The sequence below is a fragment of the Equus caballus genome, chromosome 20, assembly GCF_041296265.1.
Source record: "Equus caballus isolate H_3958 breed thoroughbred chromosome 20, TB-T2T, whole genome shotgun sequence".
Taxonomy (NCBI): Eukaryota; Metazoa; Chordata; class Mammalia; order Perissodactyla; family Equidae; genus Equus; species Equus caballus.
The window spans coordinates 40,619,525-40,634,672 of NC_091703.1; the positions used below are offsets into that span (position 1 = coordinate 40,619,525).

The 15,148-nt window shown below is 43.3% G+C and overlaps 1 protein-coding gene across 3 annotated transcripts in view; it reads left to right on the plus strand.

Moving 5' to 3' along the window:
- CMTR1 (cap methyltransferase 1) overlaps positions 1 to 15,148 on the plus strand; it is a 55,802-nt gene that overhangs the window by 25,211 nt on the left and 15,443 nt on the right. For 2 of the 3 annotated variants that reach the window (XM_023624873.2, XM_070244516.1), the window contains exons 8-13: positions 15 to 87; positions 4,825 to 5,023; positions 5,796 to 5,914; positions 8,151 to 8,247; positions 8,576 to 8,708; positions 9,424 to 9,603. In XM_023624873.2, the coding sequence (XP_023480641.1) occupies positions 15 to 87; positions 4,825 to 5,023; positions 5,796 to 5,914; positions 8,151 to 8,247; positions 8,576 to 8,708; positions 9,424 to 9,603 (801 nt within the window). The remainder of the gene's footprint in view (positions 1 to 14; positions 88 to 4,824; positions 5,024 to 5,795; positions 5,915 to 8,150; positions 8,248 to 8,575; positions 8,709 to 9,423; positions 9,604 to 15,148) is intronic. The other variant, XM_023624874.2, reaches the window with a different exon arrangement.

Genomic DNA, 15,148 nt, shown 5'->3' on the forward strand with positions numbered 1-15,148 from the left:
TTGCTTTGTTGCAGGGCAGCAATGAAGATGGCTAACATGGATTTTGTGTTTGATCGCATGTTTACAAATCCACGGGACTCTTATGGGGTGAGAACAAGATTCTGCTTCTGAATTCATAGTGCTAAATGGGCTTAAGCTTCAGTGGCTCAGAAATTGCTGTTTGTGCAATGCTAGTTTTCCTGCTGTGTGATAGAGATATATTTTGTGATAGAGAGATATTTTGCTTTGAGTTCCTCAGACAGGATCCCATAGTGCTGCTTATGGTCCCAGAAGTGCCCCAAGAAGCAGTTGTCTCTAGGGCTTCAGGCCCAGAGTCCCAGTCCTTGCCTCTGCAGATCCTGCTGCTCACTCCACGTGGAGGTGGGCAGGGCTTGCAGAATTGCGAAAGGACATTCCTGGGCAAAATCAGCAGCTCTGACATCTATAGGCCTAGGCAGCAGGGAGGTGAGGCCGTGAGTTAGAGCATGAGCTTTCCTTCTGCTTTAATTAAACATGTATTTATCCAGCCCTGACTTTGTGCCAGGCACAGTATGAGGCACCAGGAATATAATTTTGAATGAGATAGATGTGATCCCTTCCCCCATGGTGCTTAGGTTCTGGACATTCTAGTGGACTTGAGAGCTGGTAAAGGTGCAGGGTTGGGATGTTTGTAAAGCCTTTCTGTGCTCCTTGGTGTATGAAGGCCAGTTGCCACCAGGGACACTTAGCCTGCTGCCTTCCTACTGGATGAGGTAGAGTATAAGGGTGAGTATGTAGTCCTAACAGTGACTTTATTTTCCAAATCGAAACTTGTCATGTTATCTGATTTGGGTGCTGTTTCTGGAATGAGAGGGGAGTGCTCTGGGAAATGTTTGAGTGTTGAATGAAAGGGAGGCATCGGGGTCCTTTCACTGGTCTATTTAAAATCTGTCTCATGTGTGAGAATCCAGGCTGTGTTGTTCAGTGGGGGTCGGTGCAGGGAGTGCAGCACTTCCATCACAGGTGGTGTCACTTCAGTTCATACCTTCTTTGGGTCTCAGCTGCCTCATCTCTGGAATTAGCCCTACTGACCTACCAGAGGGCTGGGGTAGGACCAAATGGCTCTTAAGATTTGTTCCAGCTCTAAGATCTGTGATTTCAGATGTGGCCACTTTCCCTTTCTGCCTCTGAACGAGCCTTGTGTGGGATCATAATTATCAGGCTTTAGCCCTTCTCAAGAAGTGGTAGAGGAAGAGGATTTTCTACTCTGCTACACCACATTTCTCTGAACACAGGCCCTCCATAATGAGAGAGAAAGAAAAAAGGAAATTGCATGCTAACATTCCCTTCAGGATTTCAAAGCATTTTTACCCAGTCCTAGGAAGTTAGTTCTCTTTGATAGTGAAGGGGCCAGGAGCCAGCTGTTCCCAAACCTGTTTTTGCTTCGCTCACCCTCCTTCCACTAGGCCCCCCTGATTATCTACCGGCTTAAGAAACTTATTTTCCAAGTTCTTTAACGTTTCAGCTTCACCTGCCTAACTGCTTTCTCCATGCTGGCAAAACTGGCGTGTAGACCCCTCCAGCATTTCGTCATTTCTCTCTCCTAGGTCTCCCTCCCCATTTTCCAGAACCAGCAGGCAGCACAAAAGGGCTCTTGGAATTAGTGTCTTGAGAAAATTAGGTTGATATAATGTTGATTTAATTTTCTGAGCTTCAAATGATTTCCTTTAAATCCCCGCCTGGCAGAGGAGCTCTGTTAAGCTGATGGGAAATCACAGCGTCATTGTGGTCTTTTGAATGTAAACGCCTCCAGCAGCTGGTATCTGGTTACTGTCTTTTGCTGTCATGAAAATGAAGTAGGCACCAGGGTAGTACCATTCAGGTTGAGGGTGGAGATGTTGGTTATGGAGGAAAAGGCAGTGATGTTTGTAACGCTTCAGGCAGCTTCTTGACCTGAATTGATTGTTAGTGGCCATGGAGAATTGCCCTTTCAGGGTTGTTTCTCTAAACTCCACTATAAAAAGTGATTTCTCTCCAGCCCGTAGAGTTTTCTTCCCTCTTTTCATCTCTGTTTTCTTCTGCGGGCCAGAGTGACAGCCAAGCCCAACAGGCTTGGTATGTTTTTCAGGCAAACAGACACCCTAGAGCAGTCCCCAGCAGAAGTGAGAGTGGCTGAAGCCCCAGGCACACACCTGGATTTGCTAGGGTCTCAGTGGCTCTTGGCTCAGGCAAATTATAGAATAAGAACACAGAGAACTTGAAGCTTGGGGAATTGTGTAGAGGTGGGAGGTGGGAAGTGGGTGCGGAGGGACTCTGAGGTGATTCAGTGAGTTTCTCCTTTTACCACAATGCAGCTCATGGTCAAAGGAGAAAGACTAGGGTAGGGAAATAAAGAAATTGTAAACAAGAATTGGAAGAGGCAAGGGAAAGAAGAAAATTTAGATTCTTTGGGTAAATGGAAGCATATTATAGACCATAAACATTACGTGAGGGATTTATGTGCCTGGGGATATTGTTGAAGTAGGAAAACATTGTCTGTGAAGCATAACAGGAGACAAACACTGAATATAGATCCTTAAGTTTCAGCGCTGTCTTAGAGGACATAGACAACACTTAGAAAATGCCCACTGAGTGTAGAGTACCGCACTAGGCATTGGAGGGTGAAAAAGATAGAAAAGGACAAGAGTTTTGACTCCAAGGAAATTGATCTAGTTAGTTGAATATAGTATCGTCTTTTGTTTGTTTAGTGTTTTACAGTTTATAAAGAACTTTGACATAGTGGTACTTTATTTAATCCTACAACAGCCTTAAGAAATAACCTGCATTAGGCTCAATTTACAGTTGCGGAAGCTTGAGCTTAAAGACGTAAATTGTTTGCTTGCCCTTGACTGCACAGCCAGTAAGTGGCAGAGGTGAGAAGCCCAGCTGTTGTTTCTATGAAAAAACCTTCTGGCCATGGCCACGTGAGGGCCACACATCTTGAAATCACAGAATGAAATCACATTTATGCTCTCTTTTTGGAAGTGAGATACTTGCATTGATTCATTCCCCTTCCTTCCACCAGTCTTCCTTTGGGCCAATGACTCACCCAGAGAGGCTGGAGCCTGGGGCTAAGGCATGGCCAGTGGTGAGAAACATTGTTTTTCCTCCTTCCAGTGTGTACAGGCCTTAAACTTGTGACCCCTGCCTCATTCCCACTGTGCTGCCTGGAAGGTGCTACATAATGTTCTTGGCAAATGTTATTAGGGTTTTTTGCCTGTGCAAATGAATATAATCCAAAAATATGAATAATTGATGGCTCAAGAACAAAGAATGCTGGGGTGGAGTGGTGGGAAAAGGGAGAAAGAACTGATATATCCCAGCATACCTGTGTGGGCTTGTCACGGGATGATGAAGTTTATATTTAGCTAAAGTCACTTTCCCCAGATGTTTTCACTGTTCTGATAAAGCTAGATAGCTATCATCAGAGGCAAGGCTCTTGTCACCTAGGAAGTGACTGGATTGTGAATATTAGTATCTCCATTTCTTTCTTAAAACTGTTTCCCCTAAAGCTTTCTGATCTTTGTTGAGTAGTTACAGACCTCTGGACATGCTCTCAGCCATCCCAAACCTGTAGAAAGGAAGGCTGAGCTGCCTGAGCCCCTTCCTGCTGGGTGTTCCTCAGGGTCCTCTGCAGTCATTGCTCTAGAGCTCAACCTCTTGTTGTCACCAGTGCATTTGGTACATCTTCTCTGCTGTGGAGGGTCGGGACAAGTAGAATTCACCATCTAGGGCCCAGGTATGTGACAGAGAAATGTAAACACACAATATGGTCCAATGCTGGGTTCAGCATAAATTTTAGATTGAGGGTTAAAGGTACTCAAGTGGCCAAAACCGTTATCCAATAAAACTGCAAATGATTCTTGTAATTTAGTTATTCCTGAGCTGGGTGGGGGCTCTGAGGGCTGCCTGGAAGCTGCGTACAGTGTCTCCTTCCCTCACTACCTTGTCAGCTCCCAGCTGTGTACTGTCCCAGACCCTGGCTGGCAGAGGGGCAAAGGCAGGAGAAAAAAGGTGTATAAGAAGGAGACAGAGTGCACTGTGGTATCTTGGATTGGATCCTGGAACAGAACAGGGACTCTACTGGAATCTGAGTCTGGTCTGGAGTTTAGTTAATAGTAGTGTACCAATGTTGGTTTCTTAGTTTTGACAAATGGCAATGTAAGATGTTAGCAAAACTGGAAACTGGGTGAAGGCTGTGACTGTCGTTGGAGCTTTTCTGTAAATCTCAAATTATTCCAAAATAAAAAGTTAATTGGAAAAAAAGGGAGAGCCAAGGAGGAAGGGGAAAAGGGAAGTAGAGGCTATGGTTTGGAAAGACAGGCCCTGTGGCTGGGGAAAGGTGATGTTAGAGCCCCAGACTTTGGTTGGACAGGAAGACCTGAGCAGCGGTCTGGCTGACTGGATTCTGATTTAGCTTTATTGCAGACTGGCTGTGAACAGGTCACTTTGTGTCTTGATGTCTCTTTTTCCTTATCTGTAATGTGGGGGATACAGCGTTTGTTCTCAGTAGGACTCTTGTAAGGCAGGATATGGCGAGGAAAAGATGCTGAGAAATAAAAACATGCACACTCAGATGTCCATTAAGCTGTTTTTATTAGGAGTCTAAACTAGGCCTGGTGATGTGAAAGGCATCAGGGGTATTTTGAGGTGAGAATGGGCATCTCTAGAGGGTGAGAATCACAGAGGATACATTTCCTGGGTGTTGTGGCCCTGGCGGGAGCTCTGTATTATGCTTGCTGAAAGTCTTATTTTATCTTCCTGCTTTCTCCTTCCTGCTCCCCATTGAGCCATTTTTTTCCCCTTCCTCCCGTCCTCCACTTGCAGAAACCACTGGTGAAGGACCGGGAAGCCGAGCTTCTATACTTTGCTGATGTTTGCGCAGGCCCAGGTGGCTTCTCAGAGTATGTGCTGTGGAGGAAGAAGTGGCATGCGAAGGGCTTTGGAATGACTCTGAAGGGCCCTAACGACTTCAAGCTGGAGGACTTCTACTCGGCCTCCAGTGAGCTCTTCGAACCCTACTATGGTAGGGACACCAGGGACTATGAGGGACAGTCCTCTGTGGGGACTTCATGTTGGAAGCGGTTATTATCCACTTACCATGTGTTTTTTCCTAGGTCTGTCAGCCTGGGGTTCTCAGTCCATGTCAGGAAGGTCTTGGTTCCCTCTTGACTGTCCCTTTTTACCCCAAGCCTGCAGAACACAGGTTAAACACTCCACTAGGCAAACTTTCATGAAAGCCATATTAATTCTTCCTTTCTTCTCCTGTGGTGACAGGAGATAATGAAACTGCCTGATCTCCGGCTGAGAACCGGCAAGGTTATTAACAAATACAAACCCCACGCCCATCTCCAGCCCTGTGTACCTGTGTGGAATGCTTCAGGAAATAGAGCTCAACCACCTGGCAGCAGTCCCCTCCATTCTATCTTGATTGTTATGATTTGGCAGCAAATCCTAAGTCCTTTCATAACAGTTCTTAGTGAAAAATTGATACTAGTTCCTAAAGGTAGGTGCTTTAGTCCTAAATGTAGGTGCTTTCAGTTTCAGTTGATGACTCTTGGCTGGTCAACTCCTTTTAGACTCTGGTTTATTACAGTAGGGCCATGTTTTTGCCTCCTTGTCTGTCACTGCAACGCAGCCTTGCAGTGTGGGCCCTGCAGTGAATTGCTCCTCACGGGCTTTTCTCCTGGACCTCAAGGCCCACTTGGTACCTGTGTTAACTGTCCCAGAGAGCATGTGTCCCAGCTCCTGGGATGTATGGGGCATGTGAGCTTACTGTGAATTTTGTGTCCTGCCAGGTGAGGGTGGGATCGATGGAGATGGAGACATCACCCGCCCAGAGAACATCACTGCTTTTCGGAATTTTGTCCTGGATAATACAGATCGCAAGGGTGTCCACTTTCTGATGGCAGATGGGGTAGGTGACCTGCTCTCAGTAGGGTGATACTTTAGGGACTTACTTTGTTAGAGGCTTGAGAATTCTTTTTCTTATGTTTTATTTGGTCCTTTAGCTGCCCTGGAAGGTGGTAGCTCACTGTTCAGATAGTAGGGATGTATGTTTTTATTCTTTTTGTACATATTTTCAGTGATAACTTTGTAAAGCCTGTGATGTTGTTGACACCTTTGCTTGGAGCAAGTGGATCTTCTCAGCTCACTTCTTCAAAGGGCCTTGATTGGCTGTAAGACATGGTGATGGGAAGACCGTGACTAAAATGAACTGACCGGGTACTGACTGGGAAGAACATTTCCATCATTTGTCACCTAGGTGCTGCTCCTGGCAGAGGCTCTCTATATGTGGCCACTCCTAAGCCTCTGGATGGGCTGGCAGGTGACCACATAACCAAAGGCAGCAGCTCAGGGGAATTCACAGGAGGCTCTGTCAGTGGCTGGGCTAAAGTGAATGTTCAAGGAGCCTTGTTTCTTGGGCAGCTGCTTGAGACACAGAGGTGAGCCCATTGCAGCTTTCTCACCCAGTATCTGATGCAGCAGGTAGTCTTTTTCTGGAGTGAGCCACGACTTAGTCTTGAGTAGGGACAGAGAACGTGGCAGTTTGCTTCAGGGTCATATGGCTAGAGTTGAGAAAAGCCTCTGGAGCTCCTTGGGTGGCCTCTCAAGCAGTCGCCATGTGGAAAGGTAAAGGAATGTGCAGGATGTTAGCACAGAATCTGAAGATGCACTGGCTCACCAAAGCTTTGTGTACAGCAGGGAACAACAGATAGACAGGTTTGGGGGACGCGGGGGAGCGGCTGCTCCAGCTGAGCAGATGTGGGGGTCTGATAGTGCTTAGGAGGCAGCTGTTGCAGTGTGGCAGCTAGAGTGGCAAACGCAAGGTTGACTTTCTGCTTAGGCAGTGTGGACTAGTGACCTGGGGCTTTTTTTTTTTTGACTGACCCTGTAAACAGGCATGCATTTTGAGAAGCATTTATAAATCTGGAAGACATTGCTAACGTTTTTTTGTTTTGGTTTTTTAAAGATTGGCACCTGAACATCTGTTGCCAGATTTCTTTTTTTCTTCTTCTTCTTCTCCCCAAAGCCCCCAGTACATAGTTGTATATCCTAGTTGTGAGTCCTTCTAGTTGTGGCATGTGGAACACCACCTCAGCATGGCTTGATGAGCAGTGCCATGTCCGCGCCCAGGAACCGAACTGGTGAAACCCTGGGCCGCCGAAGCAGAGCGTGGGAACTTAACCGCTCGGCTTTTGATTCTGAGTTGTTTAGCTATTACCTTCTCAGGACTGAGTCAGGAAGACCTGGCCTAGCTGGGGGGCCTGCTTAATGGAGGCCAGCCTCCTTTACTTTTTCATTATTGTGATAAAAAAACACATAGAATTTACCATCTCAACCATTTTTAAGTATACGGTTCAGTAGTGTTAAATATACTCATATTGTTGTGAAACAGATCTACTGAACTTTTTCTCTTTGCAACACTGAAACTCTGTACCCCCTAAACTCCCCTTTCCTCCTCCTCCAGCCCTTGGCCTCTGATTTTTATGTGAGCTTGGCTCTCTGCTCCCTGCTGGGAGCTCACAGGGAGGGAGACCGCTCCCAGTATAGCCAGCTGGTGGGAAAGGCTCTGTGCTCTTGGGACAGGAAAGGGAGTTTGTGACTAAAGTCCTGGTAGGGGAGAGAGATTACTATGACTGTCAGAGTTATGCTAACTTTTCCCCTGTCACCAGACTGGGGCCTCTTCAGTGGTCAGCACAGCGGCTGAGTGAGCCCAAGCAGAGTATTCATGCTGCACACACTCCCTGGGTCTCACTGGGTTCACCAGGGCTTTGTTTCCTGTCTTATAGTTAGCCTGTGACTAGCCAATATTTTGCTTCTGTTCTACCTTACTCTTCCTTGCATTCCCATGAGTCTTAACATTTTCTGGACTGTCTCCTTGGAAAAGCAGACTTGGTTCCATCCCCTGGAAGTGATAGAGCAGGAGAACAACTGCAGTATTCAGGCCTGCGTCTTAGTGCTAGCTTCATCCATAATGAGCCATATGACTCTGCCAAAATAATTTAAACACTAAGCTGTATCTTTATGAGTCAGATGGTGGAGATCAATGCACACACTTGAAGAAACCTCAATGAAGATGAGGTAGGGGTTGCTCTGTTCCTTCCTCCTCATTTCTCTTTCCCACCCCAATCCTTGTGCTCTTGTTTCAGGGTTTCTCAGTGGAAGGGCAGGAGAACCTACAAGAGATCCTCAGCAAGCAGCTGCTGCTCTGTCAGTTCCTCATGGCGCTCTCCATTGTCCGGACAGGTGGCACTTCCTCAGCTGTCTTCCCACCCCAGGACTCACTAGAGGCCCTATTGGACAAGAGCTTGTGTGGGGTTGGCTTGTAGTTAAAAAAAGGAAATCTATTTATATCAGGTGACAGGTGGCTGAATGAGGAATTGAAGGAAGAAAGGGCTGTAGAATCCCCAGAGTTCCTCTAAAGCAGAGACCCCCTTAAACTGCCTCTGACTTTTAATGGACCCAGGTGCTGGCCCCTTGACTTTGTCATATTTACTTCCTGAGACTACATTACCCACCTCCTGGAATAGAACCCACTGACTTGATTGCTACTGGTGTTTTCTTTCTAATCCAGGAGGCCACTTCATCTGTAAAACTTTTGATCTGTTCACACCATTCAGCGTGGGGCTCATCTATCTGCTGTACTGCTGCTTTGAACGAGTATGTCTCTTTAAGCCGATTACTAGCCGTCCGGCCAACTCAGAGAGGTGAGGCCTTCCTCTCCATTTTAGTAAGACTGGTTGGCTAAATATCAGAACAACAAATCCTGGTGCATCTCTCTGGCATGACTGCTACATTAAAATCCTTGACTCTAAAGAAGTGATTAGAGCCAATAGGAGTCAGGATTCTTGGATCTTATCGGTCCTGTGATGTGCCAGTTAAGCCTCTGCCTCCTCTACAAGCCTTATTCACCACACTTAGGTGGGGGATTCTTGGCTTGGCCCAGGAGGGAGAAGGTGACCAATAGTAGGGACACCTGGAGGGACACGGGCTGGGAAAGGGTAAGGGGGCTGCCAACCAGAGGCACTGTTGGCATCCCTGGTGGGACACAGTGCCCATGCACTGTGTGAGAGCAGATGCTGCCAATCAGGATTGCCAGGTAGCTTGTTAAAAACACAGATTTCTGGGCCCTGTCCCTGGAGAGTCTGTAATTTAACAGACGCCCCTGATGATGGTCTTGCAGCCAGTCTGGCATGGGGCACTTGGAAACCACTGTCATAGAGAGGAGAGATACAGCCCAAAATAGAACGGAAAGATTTGAGGTGAACTTCTGCAGCACAGAGTCTGTACTGTTCCTTGTGTGTAGACTTGAGGCTGAATGGGGAAGCTGTTTAGCTTCATGACTGAGCAAGGGATTGGGGTTGGGGGAATGTGGGAGGGGAGAGCCCTTGGTCAGTGGAGTAACAGGGTATCTCCTGCCAGGTATGTGGTGTGCAAGGGCCTGAAGGTGGGCATAGATGACGTGCGGGACTACCTCTTCTCAGTGAATATTAAACTCAACCAGCTGCGGAACACTGATTCCGACGTCAACCTTGTGGTCCCCTTGGACGTGATTAAGGGAGACCATGAATTTACTGACTACATGATACGGTCCAACGAGAGGTAAGCAAACCAGGTGTTTTTTTGCTGGCACCTCTGGGGTGTCAAGGTAGACCAGAGAATGAAGGACTAAATGACTAGCTCTTGGTTTCGCTTCATCAGCCTTGACAAGTTGGTAACTGGAATTGGTCTGCTGGTGCCAGGGCTCCCTGGGACTTTGGATACCTTGGGAATCCTTGTCCTGCCCCATCGCAGGGGTGGCCAGTGGGTGCCTGGCTGGCATAGCTCAGCCCACAGCCTGATGTGATAGTGAACCCAGACAGAGAACAGCCTCGTCCTGTGTCCCAGAGCAATTTCCCTTTGATTGCATCTGTGTGTAAAAGGCCAATTTGGTGGTTGCCTTGGGAAGTCCCCCTGTTGGGGATAGAAGATGGCTGGAAAGCAACTATACAGCCTGCTTTGGAAGTTTCTGGTACCAGAGCTTTTGCCATTTTGAGTTCCCCAGATGGGTGATCTGAATGCTGGTTTTTTAACCTTCTTTAATTGTTCCCCCTCTCTATTAGTGGCAATAATTTAAAGTTGTGACAGTTGGCTCAGTTCTCCAAGTGGGCGAGCCTTAGAGAAAAGTGTTTTGAGGTAGGCTGGAGAGTTGTATAGTAGCAATGAATCAGTGAAAGTACTTTCTTAGGGGGCCAAACAGGTATTAGAAAGGTCATTTCTAAGGATGTAATCCCAAGTCTCTTAGAGAGGTTTGAAGGTATAGGTGGCCCTAGAGAATCATAGAAGGAGAGGAAATCTTTATCCATCTTATCCATTATCTCACAGTATTTTAACTTGCCACAGTGCTGCCACATAAGCTTTCTCATCTCGATAGTAATGCTAGGCACCAAGATGGAGCAGATACCAAGCTTCAGCATGTTACAGATGAAGAAGCAGGCCCAGGGGCTGGCCTAGAGTCAGGAAAGCCAGGGCTTTGTAGTATTTCTGGACTTCCTTTTGCTGAGCCATGCTGCCATCTGCTACGAGTGTGTGTGGATGCATGGCAAAACTGGACTTCTTCTCAATGTTCCCAAAAGCACAGGATGTTTAGGCAACCCTATAACCAGTTTCCTTTCTTTTTAAAAAAAATTAAGGGGCTGGCTCGGTAGCCAAGTGGTTAAGTTCGCGCGCTCCACTGCGGCGGCCCTGGGTTCGGATCCTGGGCGTGGACATGGCACCACTGGTCAGGCCAAGTTGAGGCGGCTTCCCACATCCCACAACTAGAAGGACCTACAACTAAGATATACAACTGTGTACGGGGGTGTTTAGGGAGATAAAGCAGAAAAAAAAAAAAAAGAAAAAGATTGGCAACAGTTGTTAGCCCAGGTGTCAATCCTTAAAAAAAAAAAAGAAGATTGGCAACAGTTGTTAGCCTAGGTGCCAGTCTTTAAAAAAAAAAAAAAAAATTGAGGTATAATTCCATAAGTGAAATCCAGATCTTATGTGTGCACTTCCGTCAGTTTTGACAAATGCATATATCCATGTAGCCTGCATCCCTATTAAGATAAAAATAAATTACCGTCTCCTCAGGAAATTTCTTTGTGCTCCTACTTAGTAAACCCTGAAGTAACTACTCCTTTGATTTTTATTACCATAGATTAGTTTTGCCTGTTTAGAACTTTGTATAAATGGAATCATACATGTACACTTTTGTCTTTTTTTTCCTCCTCACCTTGTTTTTGAGATTCATTCACATACTGTTTATTCCTTTTTATTGCCAAGTAGTATTCAATTGTATGGATATACTGTAATTTATTCTTCTGTTGATGGACACTTGTAGTATTTCCAGTTTGCTGCTGTTATGAATAAAGCTGCTAAAACATTCTTGTACAGGCCTTTTGGTGGACAGATATTTTCATTTCTCTTAGATAAATACTCAAGAGTGGAAATTCTAGGTCATAGAGGAAATGTGTATTTAACTTTTAATAGTGCTATATGGTTTTCTAAAGTGTTTGTACTGGTTTGTACTCCAGCACAGCATTAGAGTTCTGATTGCTCTGTCTCCTTGCCAACATTTGGTATTTTTAGTCTTTTTCATTTTAGCCATTCTAGTGGGTGTGGTATTATATCATTGTGGTTTTCATTTGCATCTCTGTGATGGGGAATGATGTTGAACCCCTTTTCATGTGTTTATTGGCCCTTTATGTATTTTATGAAGTGTCTCTTCAAGTCTTTTGACCACTTAAAAATGGATTTATCTTTTTATTAAGTTGTAGGAATTATTTATATATTCTGAATACAAGTCCATTGTCAAATATGTGTGTTGTGAATAGTTTCCCCAGTCAGTGACTTGTCTGTTCATTTTCTTAATGGTGTCTTTTGATAAGCAGCAGTTTAAAAATTTTTTGTCATTTTTTTATTGTGGTAAAATATACATCACATAAAATTTACAATTTTAACCATTTTTGAAATGTATAATTCAGTGGCATTAAGTCCGTTCACATTGTTGTGCAACCATCACGACTATACATTTCCAGAACTTTTTAATCATGTAAAACAAAAACTCTGTATCTACTAAACAATAATTTCCCATTTGCCCCACCTCTAGCCCCTGGTAACCTCTATTATACTTTCTGTCTCTATAAATTTGCCTATTCTGGGTACTTCATATAAGAGGAATCACACAATATTTGTCCTTTTGTGTCTGGCTTATTTTACTTGGCATGATGTTTCCAAGGTTCATCATGTTGTAGCATGTATCAGCACTCATTCCTTTTTAAGGCCAAATAATATTCCATTATAGGTACTTAACCATATTTTGTTTATCCATTCATCTGTTGATGGACATTTGGGTTGTCTCCGCATTTTAGCTATTATGAATACTGCTGCTATGAATATTGGTGTGCAAGCACCAACACTTCTTAGTTTCCCTTTTTTTTAAATCATAGCCATCCTAATGGATGTGAAGTTATACCTCATTTGTAGTTTTAATTTGCATTTCCCTAATGACTAATGATATTGAGCATATTTTCACATTTCATGTGCTTGTTGGCCATTTGTATATATTCTTCGGAGAAATATCTATTCAAGTCCTTTGCTCATTTTTAAATTCATTTGTCTTTTGTTGTTGAGTTGTAGGAGTTCTTCATATATTCTGCATATTAATCCCTTATCAGATACATGATTTGAAAATATTTCTCCCAGTGGGTTGTTTTTTTTTCACTGTATTGATTATGTTCTTTGATGCGCAGCAGTTTTTAATTTTGTAGTCCAGTTTATTTTTTCTTTTATTGCCCATTCTTTTGATGTCTTCTTCAAGAAATCATTGCTAAATCCAATGTCATGAAGATTTCCATATGTTTTCTTCTAAGAGTTTTGTAGTTTTAGCTTTTATGTTTAGATGTTTGTTGCATTTTGAGTTAATTTTTGTAGATGGTGTAAAATAAGGGTCCAACTTCATTCTTTCTCATGTAGATATCCAGTTTTCCCAATACAATTTGTTGAAAAGACTGTCCTTTCTCTCTTAGATAGTCTTGGCACCCTTGTTGAAAATCATGTGACATATATATGAGAGTTTATTTTTGAGCTCTCTATTCTATTCCATTGGTCTGTATGTCTGTCTTTATGCTAGTACTACACTGTTTTACTGTAGCTTTTTAGTAAGTTTTGAAATCAGGAAGTGTGAGTCCTCCAGCTTTGTTCTTCATTTTCAAGATTGGTGGGGCTATTTGGGGATCCCCTGAAATGTCATATGAATTTTAGGATGGGTTTTTCTGTTTCTGCAAAAACTGCTGTTGGGATTTTGATAGGGATTGCATTGAATCTGTAGGTTGCTTTGGGTAGTATTGTCATGTTAACAATAGTAAGTCTTCCAATCCATGAGCACAGGATGTCTTTCCATTTATTTATGTCTTCTTTCATTTCTTTCAGCAGTTTTGTAGCTTTCAGTGTACAAGTCTCTCACTTCCTTGATTTAATTTATTCCTAAGTACTTAAATCTTTTTGATGCTATTGTAAATGGAGTTTTCTTAGTTTCCTTTTCAGATTATTCATTGTTAGTATATCGAAATGTGAGTGATTTTTGTGTGTTGATTTTATATCTTGGAAGTTGGCCGAATTTGATTGTTATAACAGTGTTTTTGTGGAATCTTTAGGGTTTTTTGCATGAAAGATCATGTCATCTGCGAACTGAGAATTTTACTTCTTCCTTTTCAATTTGGGTAACTAGAATTTTAAAAGTTTGCTGATGAAATCCAATGTATCAATTTTTCCTTTTTGTTAGTGATTTTTGTTTTCTTTCTAAAAATCTTTGCCTCTGCTAAAGTCCTGAACGTTCTGTTTTCATCTAAAACTTTTATAGTTTTAACATGTTTAGGTCTACAGTCCACCTGAAAATAATTTTTGTTTATGGTGCTGTGATGTAGGAGTCAGAGTTCTTTTTTTCCTTATAGGTGTCCAGTTGTTCTAGCACCGTTTGTTGAAGATACTTTCCTTTTTCCATTTAATTGCTTTGGCACCCTTGTTAGAAATTATTTGACTGTGTATGTGTGATTTTATCCAGGGCACTATGTCTGTTCCATTAATCTGTTTGTCTGTCCTTTGCCATATTATCTTGATGACTATACCTTGAAAAAAGTCATCTTCAGGTCAGGTAGTGTATAGTTATCCAGCTGTGTTCTTTCTCAAGATTGTTTTGGCTAGTCTAGGTTTTTTGCATTTCCATGTAGATTTCAGAATCAGCTTGTCAATTTCTAGAAAAAACCTGTTGGAGTTTTGATGGAGATTACATTGAATTTATAAGGCAATTTGGGGAGAATTGACATCTTAACAGTATTGAATTTTCCCATCCATGAACAAAAAAATCCGTATACGGTCATGCGCTGCATAACAACATTTCAGTCAGTGATGGACTGCATATAGGACAGTGCTCCCATAAGATTAGTACCGTATAGCCTAGGTGTGTAGCAGGCTCTGCCATCTGGGTTTGTGTAAGTATGCTCTGTGATGTTTGCACAATGATGAAATGGCCTAACACATTTTTCAGAACGTATCCCATCATTAACTGATGCGTGATTATATTTAGGTTCTCTAATGTCTCAACAATGTTTTAAAGTTTTCAGTATAGAAGTCTTACACATCTTTTGTTAAATTTATCCCTAAGAATTTTATAGGTGTGGATGCTATTGTAGATGGTATTTTTAAAATTTTAGTTTCCAATTGTTCATTGCTAGTATATGGGAATACAATTGATTATTGTGTATTGTCTGTGTATCCTGTGAGAATGCTTAATTTACTTCTTAGTTCTAGTAGTTTAGTAGATTTCTTAAGATTTTTTACATATGTAATAATGTCTTCTGCAAATAAACAGTTTTACTCTTTCCTTTTCAATTGGTATGCCCTTAAAAAAATTATTTAGGGGCCGCCCTGGTGGTGCAGCAGTTAAGTTCGCACATTCCGCTTCGGTGGCCCAGAGTTTGCCGATTCAGATCCCGGGTGCGGATATGGCACTGCTTGGCAAGCCATGCCGTGGCAGGCGTCCCACGTATAAAGTAGAGGAAGATGGGCATAGATGTTAGCTCAGGGCCAGTCTTCCTCAGCAAAAACAGGAGGATTGGCAGCAGATGTTAGC